Genomic DNA, 23,927 nt, shown 5'->3' on the forward strand with positions numbered 1-23,927 from the left:
TTCTGTTAATGCTCCTTCTCCCCTTCTTACATCATCCCTGATTTATTTATTCCCCCCCCCTTTTGTTTTCCTCTCTCTGCCCATCACTCTGCCTGTTCTCCATCTCCCTCTGGTGCTCCCCTCCCCCTTTCTTTCTCCCTAGGCCTCCTGTCCCATGATCCTTTCCCTTCTCCAGCTCTGTATCCCTTTTGCCAATCACCTTTACAGCTCTTGGCTTCACCCCACTACCTCCAGTTTTCTCCTATCATTTCGGACTTCCCCCTCCCCCTCCAACCTTCAAATCTCTTACAATCTTTTATTTCAGTTAGTCCTAATGAAGGGTCTCGGCCCGAAACGTCAACATTGCTTCTTCCTATAGATGCTGCCTGGCCTGCTGCGTTCCACCAGCATTTTGTGTGTGTTACATAGCCTATTGATTCCACCGAAATAAACATGCCTCAATTTTCTCCCATTCTTCAGAAATCTTATAAAGCTGGGACTTTTACTTAAACTTCTCAGTGTGATAATTAATATTTCACAACAATCTTTTTTATTTTCGTCTGTTTCTCGTATTTCACAAAAAATCTTAACTCCTTTGTGATTTTTCTGTAAGAAGGAAGAAACAACATTACCTGGAAATATAAGGCCTCCAATAATAATACGTTACCAGCTGGAATTTGCAAATAATTCTGTTCAATCTTGCAGAGAAATGTAGGAAGTAATGTTATGATATTTTTATACTTTGCTCTATTGCAGTACATATGTCAGAGAAGGCTTTCATAAAATATATTAGTTTTATTGTATGGCCAGCTCAAATCATGCATGAAAGGCAATGAAATGAAGTAAGGTCAATTCAGGGTTCAAAATTAAAAAGTCTGCAGGTAGGTTTTAAAATTTTTCAGGTCCTTTCAAGCAATAATTACTAATTTTGCTTTTGCTGTTTAATCCGGTCTAGTTTTGCCTAAATATTTTACTGCTTTACTTTATCAGCAGGAGTTTGTTATAGAATAATGCAAACAGAAAAGCTGATGTGATAGTAGTTTAGAATCATAATCCCCTTCAAATCTGGCTGGAGGTCAGAAAGTAATGACTTGTGTGGGAAAATGCATTTTGAGGAATAACAGCTGCAGGAGATAAAAGTTCTCGCTGTTCAACCACTTTAACCTTAATCCTCCTGATCATTTACAGCTGTTGGAACTGAAAATAAGTTTTCCACACCTGTTCTGCGCTAATTTATTGGTGCGTTTATTCAAATTCTCCTCCATATTTCTAGCATGTACAGTTTATATATCCTTTGCATCCAGTGGGTGGTCTCATAATATTCAAATATGTTACATTCTGTCTGCATTAATGGAAATGTAGAAGTTTGCTACTGTTGCTGGAAATTATAACTACACATTATAGTCCAGAATGTTAAAGTTGAATATGAGCTGAATGTGGTTGCCTGAATCTCAGTTCCTGTTACAGCTTTGCTTGGGCAGATGCTCATTCATGGAAAGCATCAAGAAAGATTACATTTCCAATAACAACTGATGTCTCAGCTCTGAATGAAGACCTGTGACCAACCCCTCTGTTTTATTGCACAATTTGTAGTATTTCTACTATATTGGGACCATGTATTATGTGAAAATGAGAACAAGCTGTGAACTGTAAGTGCAATAAAGCATATACAGAGATATACTCAGTTGTTATGGAAGGATCACATCTATAGAGAAATACACTCAGCTGTTTATGGAAGGTTCATGTCTATACAGAAATGTATTCAGCTGTTAATGGAAGGTTCATGTCCTGGAGCCAATTATCCTCTTCTCAAGAACTTTTGCTCTCTGAAGCTCTTAAACATTCTAAAATTCTCTGGCAGTTTGGCATGAAAATCAGATATAATCCATAGTGCACCACTTACATAGAAGACATTACTTAAAAAGTATAGGTGTCTGCTGTTTTGTCTGTAATAAAACCAGGGAATGTGTGAAAACATCTGTACTTCTCTAACATAAATGCTCAAGCTTCAATACAGTACAAGGGGATCTATTGACCATCAATGCAAAGCTTCACTTTCTACCATATATATGGTATATAAATAAAACTTAAATTAAATAAATAATACAAAAGGAGAACAAAAAGTATTGAGGTACTTACTGTTCAAGGGTTCAACGTGCATTCAGAAATCTGATGGCAGAGAGGAAAAAGCTATTCTTGAATCGTTGAGTAGGCGTTGAGGTTCATGTACCTCCGTCCTGATGACAGCAATGAGAAGAAGGCATATCCTGCATGATGGGGTCCTTAATGATGGATGCTGCCTTTTTGAGGCATCGCTCCTCGAAGATGTCCTGGATGCTGGGGAGGCCAGTGCCCATCAGGGAGCTGACTTGGTTCACAACTTCCTGCAGCTTCTCCTGATTTTATGCAGTTCCCCCCCCCCCCCCCATACCAGATGGTGATGTGGCCAGTTTGAATGTTCTCCATGGTACGTCTGTAGAAATTTGTGAGTCTCTTTGGTGACATACCAAATCTCCTCAAACTCCTAATGAAATATAACCACTGTCATGCCTTCTTTGTAACTGCATCGATGTGTTGGGCTCAGGATAGATCCTCAGAGAAGGTATCACCCAAGAACTTAAGACCATAAGACCATAAGACTGAAGACTTAGGAACAGAATTAGGCCATTCGATTGATCAAGTACGCTCTGCCATTCCGTCATGACCGATTTGTTATCTCCTCTCAATTCCATTTTCCTGTCTTCTCCTTGTAACCTTTGACACTCTGACTAGTCAAGAACCTATCAACCTCCGCTTTAAATATACTCAATAACTTGGCCACTACAGCCGCCTGTGGCAATGAATTCCACAGATTCACCAACCACTGGCTGAAGAGATTCTTCCTCATCTCTGTTTTAAATACATGCCCCTCTAGTCTGAGGCTGTGCCCTCTGCTCCTAGACATACCCACTATAGGAAACATCCTCCCTATGGCCAGTCTATCCAAATGGTTCGGTATTTGAGAAATTTTACTGAGATTTCCACCCCTTCATTCTTCTAAACTCCAGAGAGTACAGGCCCAGAGACATCGCGCGTGCTTCATACCTTAATCCTTTCACAGCTAGATTTATTGTTGTGAACCTCCTGGGCCATCTCCAAAGTCAGGACATTGTTTCTGTGATAAGGGGCTCAAAGCTGCTTGCTGGGCCCCAAGTGTAATCTGAAAAATACTTATTAAAGCCTCAGCTATACATCCTTGCTCTTATATTCTAGTCCTCTTGAAATGAATGCTCATTGCAGTTGCTGTCCCTACCATTGTCTCAACCTGCAAGTTAATCTTTAGGGAATCCTGAACCCCTGAGTTTTGAATTTTCTCTGTATTTAGAAAATAGTCTATACCTTTATTCCTTCTACCAAAGTGCATGACTATACAATTTGCCTAAGTCCTTCTGCAGACTTCCTGCTTCCTCAACACTACTTGCCTATCCACCTCGCTTCGTGTCATCTGCAAAATTGGCACCTGGGAGGGAATGAACCATCCAATTGTCTTCATCATGTCCACAGAATCTTGTGTCTTCTCCCCAGCTATGAAATCCCCTATCACTACTACACTCTTCTTCTTCTCCCTTCCCTTCTGAGCCACAGCACCAGACTTAGTGCCACAGATTTGCTTGTTGTAGCTTTTCCCTGGTAGGTTGATTCCCCGTGGCCCCACAACAGTTCAAAGTGATATACTTATTATTGAGGAGAACTGCAATAGGGTGCACTGCACTGGCTGCCTATTCTCTTTCCCTCTCCTGACAGTCACCCAGGTACCTACTTCCTGCAACTTAAGGGTTTCTACCTCCCTGTAGCTCCTATCTATCAGCTCCTCGTTCTCCTGTGTGAGCTGAAGGTCATTGAGCTGTAGCTCCATTTCCTCAACACAGTCTCCAAGACACAGCAGCTTAATGTAGTTATCAGGGAGACAGTCCAAGAGTAAGGTGAGTGGGATCCTTTATAATATTGTTGGCTTTTTTCCAGCACCTTTCTCTACATATGCCCTTGATGACAGGTAGGCTGGTGCTGGTGATGCATTGGATAGTTTTGACTATCGACCCATTGTAGAGCCTTCTGGACTGCCGCATTGCAGTTTCCATACCAATGCAGTGGTGCAGCTTGTAAGGATGCTCTCTACTGCACGACTGTGAGTGTTGATGGGCATAATCCAGTTCACTTCAGCCTCTTCGGAAAGTCGAGGTGTTGATGAGTTTTCTGGATTGTGAAGGATGTGCTCTGTGTTCGTGAGAGCCTGTGTGAGATGTGGTTTGCAGAGGGGTGTGAGTTATCCTGAAGACGATAACTACCTCATTGTTGACATTGAGGAAGAAATCATTTGTTGGGTACCGGGCTTCAAGCTCACCCGACCCCTCACTGTAGATTGTCTAATCGTTGTTGGTGATGAGCCACACCACGGTTGTGTCACTGACGAACTTGATAATGAGAATACTCGAGTGTTTGGCCGTACAGTCACATGTGGGCAAGAGTGAACTGCAGTGGGCCCAGCACAAAGCCCCTGTTGAGAATGATGAGGAGGGAGGAACGGTTGTGCATCCTGACTTCCTAAGTCTGTTGGCTAGGAAGTCCAACACCCAGTTGCGCAGTGATGTATTTCGATAGAGGAGTGGGAGTAGTTCTTTTACCTTGTTTATCTAGGTCAGGAATTCCCAACCATTTTAATTCCATGAGACCTTACCATTAACTGAGAGATCTGTGGACCCCAAGATGGGAATCCCTGATCTAGAAGTTGATTAATACCTGTTTTTAATCCACTAAAATGTTGTTGAGTTTAGTCAAAAATTTAGAAGTTGGTCAACAATGACACTTGAAGCAGAGTTTGGGCATTTACTCTTAGAAAGAAGCTCTAAGATAATTCTAACTCTAAATAATTCATGACAGGTCCAGGTTCAATGAAATAGAACCATAGGAATTTTCCTGTATTGCATTGGCCCTTAACGGCATACTCCTCATGGGGGGGGGGGGGGGGTGGGTGGTGGTGTGGTGGGAGTGCAGACACCACCAATACAATTATGGCTGCTTTAAAGAAGAGGAGGGAAGATGCAGGAAGAAGGGGAATGAACTCCATAATTTACAAAAGAAACATTGAATTCCTGGTGCATGTACAAAGTGTTTGGAGAAAGAGCACCAGTATCAGTGGTAGAAGAACCTGGTAGAAAGTGGGTAGAGTTGCCTTTTTCCAATAGTGAGAATACCCGTACTGTGGAATAAAGTTTAAAAAATGCCATGATCTCACAGAAGCATCTCAGTGAGCTGTACACCACAATAAAAAGCTTCTTTGCATAGGCACAATTACTCAGAATCTCTCTAATCACACACCCACATGCACACTTCATTTTACAGGATTCTTATGAGCATTATCTTCATTTTATAAAGTCCCTTCTATATAAAAAAAAAGTCAGTGGCTTGCATTGTCTGTGCTGCTGGGAGATTTGGCTTTGGTTTTTCCACAGAATACTCTATTGGCAACAGTCTTGGAAAACCCAAGCCAAAATTTCATTGTACATCAGGATGAAATGGGCTGGTTACAATATCTCTGAAGAATCAGACTCGGGTTTAAGACTGGGACTGAACGCCTAGTGCCACTTGAACCAAAGTACCTGATCCTTTCTGTGTGGCCAATCAGGCCCATGCAGATGCTGCCAGCAGTGAAGAGTTGTCAAAACGTTTCTTCTAAGACTCCTTTAAATGTGTATCTCTGCAGCCAAATGCTGAAAAGAACTGTTCGCTGTTTGTTGTAGCAAGCTCTGCAGACTTTGAAAGTACTTTGAGTAGCTGTGTCACCAGATTCCTATCCTTAGCATCATTATTTAGGCAGGCAGTTATCAGTTATCGAAATCTTCAGTGAGATTACCTTATCTCAGTAGAATGTTCCTTTAACTAGACAAAGGCAAGAAACTGTCACAATTTGTTCCCAGTTATACTCTAGACTGTTCCATGATAGTTGGAGTGTTTAGCTTTAACTTATGTTGCTCAGGGGAAAAATGAGTATTGTTTGAAAATTGATATTCTTAAGTATACATTGGATTCCTGGGAAAGGTCAGATATGGTAATGAATATTATGACTGGAAATAACTTTGTGACCCTGAATAAAAATTGTCTCCAGTTTGAGTTAAAGTTAGATTACACAGTCTTGAAATAACTGGTGTTGTGCAATCAAATCTCTCGGCTGTTAATTCTGTGCAATAATATAAATCAGTGTAAAATTTAAAAAAAATGTTCTAGATACTACATTTGTAATGGATGGAAGAGAATGCCTTTTCATCAACACAAGTTTAATATCTAAATATTGTGGATTTGGTTTCATTGTAATTCACTGCACAAAAAGCTAATTTTTACATATCATTTTTCTCATAATAAAGGGCATTCAGCCCAGCAAATCTATGCTAGCTCTCAGATGAATCACATTAATTGCATTCCCCTAATATTTCCCGGATATTTCTAACATGTCCATCAATCCCTCCCGAGTTATTCCCACCATCACACATGCTGCAATTGGAATTGGTTTATTATGGTTGCCTGTACTGAGATACAATGAAAAGCTTAACTTGCATACTGTTCATACAAATCAGATTATTACATTGAGGTACATAGAATAAGGTAAAACAATAACCATGCACCATAAAGTGTAACAGTACAGAGGAAGTGCAGCGCATGTAAACAATATCGGGCAAGATCATGATGAGGTAGATTGTTATGTCAAAAGTCCAACTTGTCACATTGTAACAGTGGGGTAGAAGCTCTCATTGACTGTGCCTTTCTGTCTTTTGCATCTTCTGCCCAATGGAAGAGGGAAGAAAAGAGAATGTCTAGAGTGAGTGGGACCTTTGATTGTCTTGGCTGCTTTACTGAATCAATAGGAAGTATAGACAGAGTCCATAGAGGGTTGGCTAGTTTCCATAATGTGCTGAGCTGTGTAAGTAACTCTCCCCAGTTTCTTGTGGTCACACGCAGAGCAATTGCCATATCAGGACACGATGGTTCCGGATAGGATGCTTTCTATGGTGCATTGATAAAAATTGGTTAGGGTCAATGGGGACACGCTAAATTTCTTTTGACTCCTGAGGAGACAGGTGTTGCTGAACTATCTTGGCCTTAATATCTATGTGGTTGACCCAGGACAGGCTGTTGATGAATTTGAAGCTCTCAATCCTCTTGACTTCAAAACTCTTAATATAGACAGGAGCATGTGTACTACCCTCTTTCATACATCTGATGATTAGCTTTCTTTTGCTGACATTGAGGGAAAAGTTGTTGTTATAACACAATGCTACTAATCTCTATATCTCCTTTCTGTATTCCTATTTTTCAGTATTTGAGATATGGCCCATTACAGTGGTATCATCTGCAAACTTGGAGATGGAGTTATAGCAGGATCTGGCCATGAGCATACAGGAAGTAGAGCAAGGTGCTGAGGGTGCAACCTTGTGGAGAACCAGGCTTTAGAATAATCGTGTTGGAGATGTTGCTGTCTGTTCTTGCTGATTGTGGTCTATTGGTCAGGAAGTCAAGAATCAGGTTACAGAGGGAGGTGTCGACTCCCAGAGTCTGGAGTTCTGGATGAGTTGCTTGGAATTATAGTATTGAAGGTGCAGCTGTAGTCAATTTATTGTCCTTTGGTATGTAGAAAGAATTTGGGGCCAATAGAAGATGCCCAGATAATCAAAGGGAGAGAGTGTGTGAAATTTCTACATCTTAAATGACAATTGAATCTGCTTCTCTGAAACTATATGGCAGCAGTGATAACCTCTGCACTGCTATGCTGCCATCAATGGAGAAGGCAAAAAAAAGCAGTTAATTTTCTAGACAAAAATAGAGTGATTCATGTCTTTTTAACCTGTCCTGGTACATTCAAAGATTTGTTCTCCGATAGCTCCAGCTCCATCATTGCATCCTTTTAAAATTGTGCCACTTAGAATAAGAAAAAATACAAGTAATCTACCAAAGTATATCAGTTTACACTTTGCTGCACCAAACCTTATCTTCAGTGCTCCCATCCAGACCCCCAGTCTGTGTCCTCCCATATCTGTTATTATCTTCCACATTAATTAGCACACTTTTATGTTATTAAAATAGTTATTAACATAGGTCCAGTAGCCACAATACAAATACATTCTATCTTGATTTGTGAACATACTGTGTCTCCCCAGAAGTTGTTATGCTGCATTTTCATGGCGTGAGTATTAAGGTCAACCTAACAGCGTTTGTTAGCATGGTCCTATGAACATGGTAGTCATCAAATATGCAAACTGACATGTTTGCTTCATCAGATTTTAACCCTACGGGTTACAAGGGAGTATACTTCTTACAAACGTTTGTAATTAATGGATGCTTGAGTGATGAAGGTGGGTTTGAAAGAGTGCATCTAGGTGAAAAGGGGATTTGGACAGGCAGATGTTTCTCCAGGAAGTACTGGTGGTATTCCTTTTTGCAAGGAGGCTTTGGAAATTCCCTGGATGTACAGATGTTGCCAGAGAAGCATCAGAAATTAGTAAAATGACATGAGTTTATGACATGAGTTTATGAATTCCTGTACTTTCTGGAAGCCTGTATTGCAGGCAAATTCCTGTATTTGGAGTAACCCATAAAATCCTGCAGGAACAGACCTGCTGTGTTCCTCCAGAATTTTGTGGGTGTTGCTCTGGATTCCAGCATCCGCAGAATCTTTTGTGTTAAAATCCCTGTGCTTGGTCTGTCTGTATCTATAGGCTAAAGGAAACAAAGCTGTTTCTCCTTAGGAATACAAAGTTACAGTGAGGTCTAATGCAGTGGTGAAGTGGGCAGTAAACTGTGGGCTCAGGAATGATCCTGAGGTGAGGAAACTAAGAAGAATCTTGATTCTCACTTCCACAAGCAAAGCATTTCAAGAATATCTGAGGGGTTGCATTAGAGATTGTAGAAAATCCCAGATGTTAGTGAGTATGATGAATAAAGCACAGCTTCTGGCTCTATCTAATGCAGTTTTAATGGAAAATGGAATTAGTAGAACTTTTCTCTTTGAGTAAATAAGAAATTTTCACATCAGTGGGGCTGGGACTCTCACTGTGGACAGGTTTTGAGAATTGAATGCAATGTTGATATCATTTGGGAGTTTTAAGCTAGAATGAAACAAAAATCTCTTTTAAAAAATGTAGAGACAAATATCTCAAATCGCATAAAGGTACCCAGAAATGTGTTTGTTTTTGTACTCCTATTTAACCTAATCTCCAAATGCAATATTAATTATTAAAATATTGTGGATGTATTTCTAGGGTACACACACAAAATGTTGGTGGAATGCAGCAGGCCAGGCAGCATCTATAGGGAGAAGAAACGTCAATATTTCTTCTCCCTATAGATGCTGCCTGGCCTGCTGCGTTCCACCAGCATTTTGTGTGTGTTGCTTGAATTTCCGGCATCTGCAGATTTCCTTGTGTTTATATTTCTAGGCTATCTAGTTTACCATTTTTATTTGGAATTATAGCAAAGAAGTAGCTATAATATCTGCCTGTATCATCAAATGGTCAAAATATTACTGTAACAGTAGCAGCGAGACCTGGAGCCTCTACTCCAGACAAGAGCGGCGTCTCAACGTCTTCCACCTTTGCAGCCTGAGACGCATCCTGGACATCAAGTGGACTGACTGAGTCACCAACAATGAGGTGCTGGCCTGTGCCCAGATTCCCAGCCTCTTCACCCTGCTCCAACAACGTCGTCTCCGCTGGCTAAGCCACGTACACCACATGTCAGGTGGGAGGATCCTGAAATACCTGCTGTATGGGGAACTGGCCTCCAGCAATAGAGCACAAGGGCAACCCCATCTTCATTTCAAAGATGTCTGCAAGAGAGACATGAAGTCACTGAACATGAATGTTGAGAGGTGGGAGGACATTGCAAGTGATTACTGTCGCTGGAGGCTGGAACTACATAGAGATCTAAAAAGAGGAGAAGAGAATCTGAGGCTTGCTGCTGAAGAAAAGCGCACTCGCTGAAAATCAGCACCAAGCCAACAATGGAGGACAGTATCTTCAAGTGCAGTTGCTGCAGCTGAAATTGTCACTCCCGTGTGGGCCTCTACAACCACAACAGACTCTGTTCTACCAACACAGACTAAAGCAAGACTTTCCAGGCACAGATCCATGGTCTCGCGAGACTAACGGATGCCAACACATATATAGTGATATATAGTCAGATCACCATGTTTTAAGTGATGTTGGCTGAGGGAATCATTTGTTACAACATGTAGAGCACCCTTGTCTTTTTGGAATCTTTTAATGGAATAATGCAATCTTTTAGATTTGCCTGCCTGAAGGCTTGATTGAAAGAAAGCACACTCACTCAGTGCATTATGATGTGCTTGGTCCTAGTTGGATTTGAAGCATACTCCCTTACTCTGTGCAGCTGTCACCCATGACTCTATGAACTCAACAAAATTCACTATTTTAACCCTATTTCTGTGAACGTTTGTTTCATTCCATTTATTTGAATGCAGACCAAAATGTGATGAAAACTCTAATTATCAGCTATTTCGCCAGTAGAGGGAAGCACAGTGACATTTTGTAATGTTCACTTGCACACTAACTTTGTTTTCTTCAGCAAAACTCTTCCAAATTTAATTTACTCTTCGCACATGAAACTAATGATCTTGCTGTCTGACAGTAGTCCAAATTTGTTCATTTATTTTGGCAACTCTTAACTTCCTCTTAGGTTTTTGAACAACTTTTGAGATCAAACTGGAAATTTTCCAGGTTAACATTGAGGCAACATGAATAATTTTCTGAATTATTAACAATTGATGACTTTCATCATATGTAATATTGTACATAATAGATCATACAAAATACATGTATTTAAATGAAATGTAGGACAAATTAGAACACTATCAATACTACTACAATACTGTAGAACAGTGTATTAGTTACTACTTGTTATCAATGGGGGAATTCATTCAGTGTACCTGTATGCTGCCATGTTCTTTTGATTTCCATTGTAACATTCAAGATGATTGTCGATATCTTTGTAGTTCCTAACTTGTTGAAATAGTGAAATCATTGCATTTTCACTCCCAGCTGTTCCTTGCATCTTTAAGCCTGAATGCTTGAAACTGCAGTGAGCAAAACAGTTTTTAATGGTCATACTGCTTATTTCACACAAACTATCAGTAAAAAAAAAATCACTGCTTTTTGAACCCAAGCACATGCAACTGATGCTGTTTAAAACTGTTTGCTCCAAGCACCGTGTAGTGTCAAATGGCCACACAAATGCACTGTTCTGATGCTAGCTCGAAACTGTCCTGCCCATTTAAGCAGCAATAGTGTCCCAAACAAGGGAATCTTGGCTATTTCCTCAAAGAGTTGGCTCAATAAGTGGCCCTGATTAACCTGATCACCTGAAGTCCCAATTAACTGGAATCCACTGTATTTAAGAAAACCTCAGTTACAGAATAGCATGCATCCCACAAGTGCTTTTGCATGTTATAAGACAGTAAATTTAAAGATATCCAAAAGTAAAATAATTATTTTTCAAGGATTTCAAGACGTGAGGATTCTTCACCTACTACTGATTTAACTATGCACAACACGTATTTTACCGAGTAGGTAAGCATTTAAAAATCAATGATCCACTTTTTAAAAAAATTATTTTTGGTGAATTGGGTATCACTGTCAAACGCAATCATAGTTCCCTTCAAAGCCTTGCTTAGTTATTTTAGAGAATAAACATTTGATGTGGGTTTAGAGTCACACATTGTTATGGTACCAAAAGGCATTAAAGCACCATATGTGTTGCTGCATTCCCATATCTGAGCTGTCACTTTATTTTAATTCTAGATCCATTTAATTAACTGAAGCTTAGATTCCTCTTCTACTATGATGGGATTTTATCGAATGTTTGCGGATCATCATTAAGAGTGATTTTTTACACATTATTTGCCCTCCATTAGATGCCTCATTGTGATCGTTGCAGTTCAGTAAACATATAATCTGTAATTTAACATGAACAACTTGGACATCTTCTCGGCACACGTTATTCTCACTGTAAAATCCACAATTGAAATTGTTCAGCGTTGCTGAGTGAGAGCGAAGGAATTTTTAAAACATACAACTGAACGAAGTCTGATTCTGAAAGCACTATTTAATGTGTGCTCAGCCTGCATGATGATACTACTGTTCCTGAATGCCACAGACACCCCAGCTTCCATTAAAAGAATACAAATCAGACTAACCTGGTGAAAAGTGACAATGCCCTGGCCAGAAATTCCTTTTGTGTAGCTATACTGAGGCTAGAAATGAGCATTGTACCTTCTCTGCCAACTATAAAACCCGCGACAATATGTTCGTAATATCTTTGCATCATTTTAATCTTTTTTGAATGAATTTCAAAAAGGTTTGTACAATAATCTGCTCATAATAAATCTAATGCAGATTGTTTAAGTCTTATTATGATATTTGAAAATCAGGTGACTATTGAAGGCAGGGAAGAGATTCAAAAACAGTTCTGCCAGCTTAGATGATCAGATTTGGTAAGGGAAGTTACAATTAGTAATTGATTGCGACAAATAGTATGCACCCCTCCAAAAATAGTTCCTAGTACAACATTTTTAGTGAGCCCTCCCCCACACCCCCATCTTTGATATCTTCACATGAAATGTTCTCTTCTTCCTGAAGATATGTGTAAATCATGTTATTATGATGCTGTTAGTTGGGCAGAGTGGACTAACAATATTGGCAATGGGGATGGGGAGAAGAGGAGGATTGAGAGATAATGTAGTGCTGTAGATCAATGGAAAAGTAATCTGCCACACCCCCCACCCACCCGAGCTGCACAGAAAATACCTTCTTTTATTGACTACAGAGAACTCTGAAGGAACTGAGAGGAGCTGAGTCAAACACTGCTCCTACTCATTAACTCAATTATATAGTGTCTTAAGTATAGTGTCTTAAATTCCCACATGTGAATCTAAATATAGTCATCGTTAAGAGAAGTTATATTATTCGCAAATGTTACTGTTTAATAACTAATTTCCAAATCACTTGCTTCCTACTTGATGCATTTTGATAGATTTAACTTTCAAACAAATTGATAGATCTTGTTGAAATTTCAGAGGACCTGGATGATCTGAGGATGGAGGGCATTACTGATCACGTGCCGTCTGGTAACAGGTTTAGCCAAGGTCGAAGCCTGTACTCTGCAGAGCCTCAAGCCAAAGTTACGCTCAACATCTGCTCGAGGTGTGCCAGGTATTGTAGCACCCGTTTTGTATCCTTACTGCTGATGTATTGTTACTTATAAAGCCACCATCTTTGATTCTCAAATATGGACTTGATTATTCTTTCCCTTTGGAGCAACTTTTAAGCTACATCCAAATTTTCAAGTAACAAAATGCCATCCCCACATTGGCAATACACTGCAATAAAATGCCTAGCCAACCAGTTGCTTCCTTAAAACTCATCTGTAAACTTATTAGCCCAAAATCTATTAGCAGTTTGCAAAATGCATACATTTTTTTAGTGGCAAATTTCTGAATGAAAGCAACTCCGGTGTGGAAGGCCTTTCTAGTTGTGAATAATATTACATGACAGAGCACTTACAAGCTCCACTCATAGAAATTCTTTGTCAGCCAGTTAAGCCATGCTCTCAAATTTACCCAGGTGTCAAAGTTTGCAGGCATTCTAAAATAATTAATTTTAATTAAACCATATTTATTTTTTAATATTATCTAATACAATAATACAATAAAATATTGGGAAATGTGGAAACAATTAAATAGATTTCTGTTAACTAATTCAACAAAAATCTCAAGAATCTTGAGGCATTCCTTCCCTCGTCAATACTCATTTTTGAAATGAGTGCAGGTACAGAACCTGGGCCAGATTTTGTAGCAAGCAGATTTCCTGGCATAACTACTGGGGAAATTATGGAATTTCATGTCCTACTGCTGGACTCCAGGAGGAATACATTGTCTGAGCACAACTAAGAATTAGCTGGGAAGTATCGTTCAGGATCTTTGGGAATAGTGTGTGCATATACAGGAATACTGAACTTCCTGCCAGTTGAAAGAAATATCCAGTCTAATGTTTCTTTTGTCCAGTATTGCCAAATATCTCAATGGTAGTAATGTCAGATCCCACAATGAAACAGACATTAAGTGGTTCCAAAGACTAAAGTATGCTAATATTTAGTTCTAGGTGTCTTGAAATTTTGGTTAAACTTAATCTTTCAAAAGTTCTTTGTTGACCTCCTTTTCAGATTTATTCTTTAAGGTATGGAGTATCATCAGCAAGACAGTACCTGATGTGTTATCCCAAAAATGTCTGGGAACATTATCTGGGTCCTCTATAGGCAGTACAAATGCAGCCTCTTTAAATCCTCTTCCATACTCAGAATTCCACCTCATTCTGTATTGTCAGCAAAACTGGAAATATGACCTTTGGTCCCTTCAAACAAATTGTTGACATAATTTGTGAAAAGATGGTGCCCCAGCTTGTTTTCTCTGATACCCCACTACCAGTCTAAGTATGATTTACTTATTTCCACTCTATGCCTTCAGTCCTTGAGCCAATTCATAATCCGTATCAGTGTATTACCTTTCTCTCATGCTTTCTAACTTGCTGATCACCCTCCTCTCTGGGATTTTATGGAACACCTTCTGAAAATACAAAAACACTGCATCCACTGATTTTCTGTATTCTAGTTTTTTAGACACATCATCACAGAGTTCTGGTTAATTAGTCTAAAATGATTTTTCTTTTACAAACTCATGCTGGTTCTAATCAACCCTTTTATTCTTCACAAAATATTCAGTTATTAAATCCTTCATTATAGATGCCAGCATTTCATGGGCCATTGACTTTAAACTGATAGGTCAGCAGTTCCCTGTTTTCTTTCTTAATTCTTTCTTGAATAATAGGATTACATTTTCAATCTTCCATTCTGCAGGCAAAATTCCAATATCTTTCAAACTTTGGGAAATTATAAGTAAAGCATCCACTATTTCTAAAGCCACCACTTAAAGGGATGTTTGATCATCAGGTTTCTGGATTTATCAGCTTTCAAGCTCACTTATTTCTCTCACATTATTTAAGGACTAAAACTTCACTACTTTGTTTCCTCCTCCTCTCATGATTTTTTTCTTGTATGTTCAGCTGTAACTCTCAGTTCGGCTAGCGACTGAATATAGGGAGATGATAGCCCCCGGCCCGGCCAAACTTCAGAAATCTCATTTGGGTTGATGCTGTGCGATGTGATCCCTTGTTACAAATCAGTACCATGAAATAACAAACAGTACACAATATGCGATTAAACATTTGAGCTTTATAGTTCTTAGTTTGACTGTATGGTTAGTAAAAAAAAAAGAACAAGGGCCCATTCTCATGAAGCAGTCTAATGTGCAATTTTGGAGCTCACTGATAGGGCCACTTGTCCACCATCGACCTCCTCTGATTGTCGCTGACCCTCGGATCCTCGGTCCAAGTCCACTCCATCCGGCAGTCTACCAACTCTCTCCATTCGCATCTTCACTCTTCCTCTCTCCCCGGCAAAAGACCACAAGTTCCCGGCTCTCAGCCACAGAAGAAAGAACAACATCCCGCTCATTGGCTAGCTTGCCCCGTTATCTCTGGTCATAACCCAAACATTGCTGCTACAGAGAAGCCATTGCCTTAGCAGTGGAACATTACAGAGAAGCCATTACATTAGCAGTGAAACCTTCCAGTGCATTACATATGTCTTCTACTATGAAAATGCATGCAAAGTAATTATTTAATTCTTCTGCTGTTCCTTTGTCTATTCTCCTGGTCTTAAAGTTTTTGCTACTTGTTTTAATGTTTCCTGCCTGTCCTCTCCCAGATACTATCTTGCGTTTCTTCATCAATTGTTTGCTCCTCGTTTGTTAAAGCACTCCCAATTGTCAGGCCTTCAGGAGTTTTCTGCAACTTTACAGGCCTCCTCCTTGGATTTAGCAATTTCTTTGGTTTCTATTGTCAGCCACTTGTTGAATTTCTTCTTCTATTGGTGGAGAAAGTTAAAAATAACTTTAGTATTAATATATATGTCATCATATACAAGCCTGAGATTCATTTTCTTGTGGTTGCATACTCAATAACCTTAATTGAATCGATGAATGACTGCACCAACAGGGTGGACAACTAGTGCAGTGTGCAAAAGACAACAAATTGCGCAAGTGCAAAATGGAGGAATAAAATGAGGAATAATAAATAAACAAACAAACAAACAAACAAGCAAGCAATAAATATTGAGTACATGAGACGAAGAGTCCATAGGTTGTGGAACAATTCAATGATGGGGCAAGTGAAGTTGAGTGAAGTTATCCCTTCTGGTTCTAGAGACTGATGGTTGAGGGATAATAACTGGTGGTTTGAATCCTGAGGCTACTGTCCCTTCTTCCTGATGTCAGTACAAGTAGAGAGCATGGCCTGGGTGATGGGGGTCCCTGATGATGGATGCTGCTTTCCTGTGACAACAATCCATGCAGATGTGCTCAGCGGTGGGAAAGGTTGTCCCCGTGATGGACTTGGCCACATCCACTACTTTTAACTTTTTTGAAATTACAACAAATTCTTTCCACAGTCCTACCTTTCAGTGTATTCTCCCATTCAAGTATAACCAGCACTCCTCTCATGCCCTCATAGTTTCCTTTGTTTAAATTTAGGATCACAGGTTTGCATTGAACCACGTTACTTTCAAACTCAGAGCTGATTTCTATCGGATTATCAGTGGCATCACAAGTAGAGCTGCTGCTACACAGATCAAATGATGTGGGTTGATTTCCTGACCTTTGTGGAGTTTGTGTCTGTTGTGACTGATCAAACTGAGCCATACAGAAGCTGTAACTCAGATATACTTTTAGCAAATATTCAAAACAGCAGATAATATGAAGAGAATCTGGTTCTCCCATTCTCACACAATACTTCATACTTTTAAACACAAAGACAGCAATAATTCATTAACCACAGTGACTATAATCACTTACTTAACTTTAACATTTCAAATACAGGAAAGTAACTTTGCTAAATGTATACAGTGGATTCCAGTTAATTGGGACACATTAAGTAACTGCCCCAATTAGCCAAAGTTTCATTGAAGTAGTTAAAAAGGTATAAAAAAGACAAAGTACGATTTAACTGAATAACAAGGTATATATTTACAAAGTAAATGAAACAGAACAAATTAGAACACTATCAAAAGTACTATAGTACCTTAAAACAATGCAATAGTTATTGACAGAGGAATGAATCCATAGTACACTACTGTGTTCTTTTGATTGATTGTAAATAAACAAAATCAATACCTTCAAATTCAGTACTTGCTGAAGTAGTGAAATCATTTCATTTTCACTCCCGACCATTTCTGGCATTTTGAAGCCTGAATACCTGAAACCCCAGTGAGCAAAATTATCTGAATTGTCTTACTGCTTATTACTCATTTCTACTTATAACTATCAGTCACAAAAGTCGCAGATTTTTTGAACACAAACACATGCAAGTGACGCTATTTAACAACTTTTCTCTCTAAGCATGGCGTAGTGTCACACGACATGCACTCGACTAGCTTTAGTTAAAAACTGTTCAGCAATAGTCTTCCGTCCTGGTTAATTGGCATAGTGTCATAAATAAACAAAGGGCTTCCCGGCTATTTTCTTAACTTATTTTTGTTCTTTAAGAGTTGTCCCAAATAAGCAACAACAACTTAATTGGAATCCATTGTATTACAATGGTCACACACCCCAACTAACAGAACTCCTTTGAATATTCAATATTGGTGGCTGGTCTGACAGAGTATAAGCACAAACTCCGAGACACCTTAAGTATATTGTACCTCTTCTGTCACAGTGTTGAGGATGTGTCCCTGATTATGCAACTAGCCAGAATATTAATGTGACAAAACAAACCTGTCTGAACTGTGCTTTGAGTGGCAGGAATATGCTTGTATGATGAATTAATACAGGAAAACACCATGCTCTGTCATGCCCTATTCTCATTCCGTTCATTTACTGTCTTCCCTGCATGGTTTCAGTGATACAGATTCAGAATGTTCCATACCTAGCTATTGCTTTGAAAAGCCTTAAAGGATCAATTGAAGTTAAATTGCGAACAGGTTCTATTTCCTGGACTGGTTCTCATTTTAGTTAATCTGTAGTTATGTGGGAGTAACTTTATTACTCCAGAGTAATTCCTAATTGTGTGTTCTACCTGTGACTGCATGGTTTTTCTTAAGATTTCTCCAATTTTCGCCCACATCCCAAGGAATCACAGGTTGATTGGTTAATTAGCTACAGAAAGTCACATCTAAAGTGTAGGTAAGTGATAGAATCTGGGGCAGTTGATGGAAATCCGGGGAAAATAAAATGAGATTAGTGTAAGTGGGTGCCTGGTGGTTTGCGTGGACCTTGTGTGAGAAAGGACTGGTTTCCATGCTGAATGAGTCTGGTAATATCACTCTTACTTAAAGGACGTGAGAGCAGTGTGGAAGAATGATCTTGTCTCGAGAGATTATGGTATTGAACCGGAATAAATTTCCATCCAGTTGAAGCACAGCTAATGGTGGAAAATATAGACCAGTGAATAATGGTTGTAATATCGGGAACGGCATGACCCAGGAAATTAGAGATATATGTAAATGAACACTATAGCTATCATGGGGAAGTTAACCTACATAGAGACTGGGCAAAACAAATTTGTCAAAATAGGGTTGAAGATGAATCCATGGAATGTACACAAGATAAATATTTTGAATATAGAAAATAGAACAGTACAGTACAGTACAGCAAAGCCCTATAGCACATGATGTCTATGTCAAATTAATCCAATTTCTCTGCACATAGTCTATATTCCCAGACTGTTCATGTGTTTGGTCAAAATGCCTGTCATATCTGCTTCTACCACCTCTCGTGGCAGCTTATTACAAGCATTTACCACTCTGCAAGAGAAACCAGCTTCATAAATCTCCTTTAACATTTTGTCTCTGACTCTTAGACCTTAAGACATAGGGGCAGGATTAGGTCATCTGGCCCATCGAGTCTGCTCCACCGTTCAATCATGGCTGATCCTTTTTCTCTATCTCCTCCTCAATCCCAGTTCCTGTCTTTCTCCCCGTAACCTTTGATGCCATGTCCAATCAAGAACCTATTAATCTCTGCCATAAATACACCCAATGACCCAAGCACCAACTCATCCTGCAAGTTAACCTTCAGGGTGTTCTGCACAAGGACTCCAAAGTCCCTCTGCATCTCAGATTCCTGCATCTCCTCCCATTTAGAAATAGTCCACACATTTATCTCTATTACCAAAGTGCATGACCATGCATTTTCCAACATTGTATTTCATTTGCCACTTTCTTGCCCATTCTCCTAATTTGTCCAAGTCCTTCTGCATCCTACATGTTTCCTCAACACTGCCTGCCCCTCCACCAATCTTCAGATCATCTGCAAACTTGGCAACAAAGCTGCCCTATTCCATCATCTAAACCATTTATAAACAGCATAAAAAGAAGTGATCCCAACACTGACCCCTGCGGAACACCACTAGTTACTGGCAGCCAATCAGAAAAGAATCCTTTTATTCCCACTTGCTGCCTCCTACCAATCAGCCAATAGTAACTTTCTGTAATACTATGGGCTCTGAACATAGTAAGCAGTCTCATGTGTGGCACCTTGTCATAGGCCTTCTGAAAGTCCAAATATACAACATCCACTGCATCCCTTTTATCTCTTTCACTTCTAATTTCCTCAAAGAATTCCAACAGGTTCATCAGGCATGTTTTTCCCTGAAGGAAACCATGCTGATTTTGTACTATCTTGTCCTGTGTCACCAAGTACTCCATCACCACATACTTAACAATTGACCCTAACATTTTCCCAACCACTGAGGTCAGGCTAACTATTCTATAATTTCCTTTCTGCTGCCTTCATGCTTTCTTAAAGAGTGGAGTAACATTTGCATTTTTCCAGTCCTCTGGCACTATACCAGAGTCCAATGATTTTTGAAAGATCATTTCTACATGTTGGCGCGTGCCCTAGTGGGCAAGGCATCAGACTAGTAACCTGAAGGTCACTGGTTCGAGCCTCAGCTGAGGCAGCATGTTTGTGTCCTTGAGCAAGGCACTTAACAACACATTGCTCTGCGATGACACCGGTGCCAAGCTGCATGGGTCCTAGTGCCCTTCCCTTGGACAACATCGGTGGCGTGGAGAGGGGAAGGCTTGCAGCTTGGGCAACTGCCGGTCTCCCTGCCCAGGTCTGCACCCTGGAGACTCCAGGCGCAGATCCATGGTCTCTCAAGACCGACGGATGCTACCATTTCTAATGCCACCGCAATCTCTAATGCTACCTCTTTCAGAACTCTAGGGTGCAGTTCCTTTGGTCCAGGTGACTTTTGTAACTTTATGTCTTTCAACTTTTTGAGCAACTTCTCTCTTGTAACAGTAACTGCAGCCACTTCTCTTCCTTCTCACATTACAACATCAGGCATATTGCTAATGTCTTCCACAGTGAAGGCTGACACAAAATACTCATTTAGTTCATCAGCCATCTCCTTACCCCCCATTAATATTTCTCCTGCCTCATTTTCTAGCAGTCATATATCCACTCTCATTTCTGTTTTATTTTTAACACACATGACAAAACTTACTACCCACTTTGATATTATTTGCTAGTTTGCTTTCAAGTTTCATCTTTTCCTTTCTAATGATTTTTTACTTGCTCTCTGTAGGTTTTTAAAAACTTCTCAATCCTCTATCTTCCCACTAATTTTTGCTTTGTTGTATGCCCTTTCTTTTGCCTTTACAATAGCTTTGACTTCCCTTGTCAGCTACAGTTGTACTATTTTACCATCTGAGTAGTTCTTCATTTTTGGAATACACATGTCCTGCACCTTCCTCATTTTTTCCCAGAAACACACGCCATGGCTGATCTGCTGACATCCCTGCCAGCAGCTCCTTCCAATTTATTTTGGCCAGCTCCTCTCTAATACCACTGTAATTTCCCTTACTCCATTGAAATACTGCTACATCATACTTTACTTTTTTCCTATCAAATTTCAAGTTGAACACAATCATATTGTGATCACGGACTCCTAAGGATTCTTTTACCTTAAGCTCCCTAATTGCCTCAGTTCATTATACAACACTCAATCTAGTATAGTTGATCCCTGGTAGGCTCAATGACAAACTGCTCTAAAAAGCTATTTCTTAGTCATTCAACAAATTCACTCTCTTGTGATTCATTACCAACCTGATTTTCCCCAATCTCCCATGACTACCATAACGCTGGCCTTCTGACTCGCCTTTTCTATTTCCTGTTGTAATCTGTGGTACACCTCCTAGCCACTGTTGGGAGGCCTGTATATAACTGCCATCAATGTCCTTTTACCCTTGCAGTTTCTTAACTCAACCCACAGGATTTAACATCTTCCGATCCTATGTCACTTCTTTCTACTGACTTGATGCCATTCTTTACCAGCAGAGCGAACACCACCCCTCTACCTACCTTCCTATCCTTCCAATATAACAAGTAACCTTGGACATTCAGCTCCCAACTATAACCATCCCTCAGCCATAATTCAGTGATGCCCTCAACATCAAACATGGCAATCTGTGATATTGCAACAAGATCATCCACCTTATTTCTTTAAAGCTATTCCCTTTGGTATTTGACATTTCTACCCTGAATAAAAACACTCTGATGATTGTACCCTATCTATATAACTCATGATTTTATATACTTGATCCACAGCCTCTGATGTTGTTGAGAATGCAATCAAAGTTTGTCCAACCTCTTGTTTGAACTAATACTCTCTAATCCAGGAAACATTCAGCTAAACTTCTTGCTTTTCCCATACCTTTATGATTTTTTGGTGTCTAAATTTCAAGTTTCCCTTCCTTAGACAACCTTGTCTGAGTCTTTTGTTGCTAATTTTCAATTGTTAGTTCAGGGAAAATAATTTTATGGATATATTATCACCATTTTTAGAATGAGTAAATATTTTATACTTAAGAATAATAATTCAAGGTATCAGCAATGTAAAAGAATTATGACTTGACAACATTAGCAAAACCCTTGTTGAGTTTTAACTGTAATTGACAGTTAACTATGTTGTTATTTTATTAATCTCCTCGGTCAGCCAATCAAACCTATTTCCAATAACTGCACTATGTTATGGCATACCAGTATGATAAAATAATATTGATTCAAATATTCTGAAACAACTGTATAGATTTTGCAGATACAGACTTGTTCATCTTTTCTATTTAGAAACAAGTATGAAAAAAGATGCAAAGTCTCAACTTCACATTAACTTCAACTGAGAATAATATACTACCTGCACAGATGTGTGATGTTGAAATATTGTTTATGATAATCTGGACAGGAGATTAAGTCACATGGGATCGCAAAGAGTCATAAGTTGGATCCAAACTTGGTTTGTTTATAGGAGATAAGAATGTAGAAATAGAGGTGTGTTTTTCTAATTGGAGGTCTATGACCAGGTATGTTTGGCAACAATCAGTGCAGTGACCTCTGTTGTTTGTAATATACGTTAATAATTTTGTTTAAAAAAAAATGAAGATCTGATTTGCATATTTGCAGGTGACATGGTGGAGTTGTGAAAAGTGGGAAGGATACAACAGAATATATGCCATTTGGAAGTTTGGGATGTAAAATTGCAGATGGAAAGTGAAATATAAGTATACAGTAATTGGCAAGCACCATTGATGTATAGAGGAATCTGAAGGTGAATGTCTATTGGTCCCTGAAGGTCGCAACATAAATGCAAAGGGAGTAAAGATGGTAGTAAATTTGCTTACCTTCATTGATTAGGGATTGGAATATAAAAGAAGGGAAATAATGTGTCAGCTGTATATATCTTTGGTTATGCCATTTCAGGAGTATTTTGTGTATTCTGGTCGCCACATTGCTAGAAAGATGTGGTGGCTTTGGATGGTATGCAGAAGCAATTTACAGGAATAGATTTGGAGAGCATTATTGGCCTGGATAAGAGAGAACTAATTATAATAACAGGTTGGATAAAGGGATGCTCTAAAAATAAATCGGGAAATTATAAGCCAGTGAGCCTGATGTCAGACAGTAAGCTCGTAGAAGATATCCTCAGGAACTGGATATACAGTACATAACTATTTGGATAGACAGCGATTGATTAAGAATAGTCAACATGGCTTTGTGCATGGTAGGTAAATCTTACAGAGCTTTTTGACACAGTTACAGGAAATTTGATGAAGGTAAGGCAGTGGATGTTCTCTACATAAACTTTAGCAAGGCCTTTGACAAAGTCCCTCATGGGAGGTTGGTCAAGACGGTTCAGTCGCTTGACATTCAAGATGAGATAGTAACGTGGGTGAGACATTGGCTTTGTGGGAGAAACCAGAGAGTGGTAGTAGAGGTTTGCCTCTTTGACTGGAGGCCTGAGACTAGTGGTGTGCCACAAGCTGATAATGTAGTAATCTGGATCAGCAAACTTTCAGATGACACCAAGGTTGGGGGTAGAGTGGACAGTAAGAAAGACTATCAAAGTTTGCAGAGGGATCTGGACTGGGTATAAAAATGGGCTGAAAAATGGAAAACAGAATTGAATACAGACAAGTGTGAGGTTTTGCACTTTAGTAGGACCAACCAGGGTAGGTCTTATACAGTAGGGCACAGGGAAGTGTGTTAGAACAAAGGGATATGGGAATACAGATCTATAATTCATTGGAAGGGCATTAAAGAAAGCTTTTGGCACATTGGCCTTCAATAATTAATGTATTGAGTATTGGGGATGGAGGTGTTATGTTAAAGTTGATTGAGATGTTGGTGAGGCCTAATTTGGAGTATTGTGAGCAGTTTTGGTTATTTGCCTACAGGAAAAATGTAAACAAGGTTGAATGACTGCAGAGATAATTTATAAGGATGCAGTTGGGTCTGG

The 23,927-nt window shown here is 39.4% G+C and overlaps 1 protein-coding gene across 7 annotated transcripts in view; it reads left to right on the top strand.

Moving 5' to 3' along the window:
- c1h8orf34 (chromosome 1 C8orf34 homolog) overlaps positions 1-23,927 on the top strand; it is a 319,455-nt gene that overhangs the window by 211,331 nt on the left and 84,197 nt on the right. For 6 of the 7 annotated variants that reach the window (XM_059982462.1, XM_059982489.1, XM_059982499.1 and 3 more), the window contains exon 8: positions 13,097-13,232. In XM_059982462.1, the coding sequence (XP_059838445.1) occupies positions 13,097-13,232 (136 nt within the window). The remainder of the gene's footprint in view (positions 1-13,096; positions 13,233-23,927) is intronic. The other variant, XM_059982473.1, reaches the window with a different exon arrangement.

Source organism: Hypanus sabinus, chromosome 1, assembly GCF_030144855.1.
Source record: "Hypanus sabinus isolate sHypSab1 chromosome 1, sHypSab1.hap1, whole genome shotgun sequence".
Lineage (NCBI taxonomy): Eukaryota > Metazoa > Chordata > Chondrichthyes > Myliobatiformes > Dasyatidae > Hypanus > Hypanus sabinus.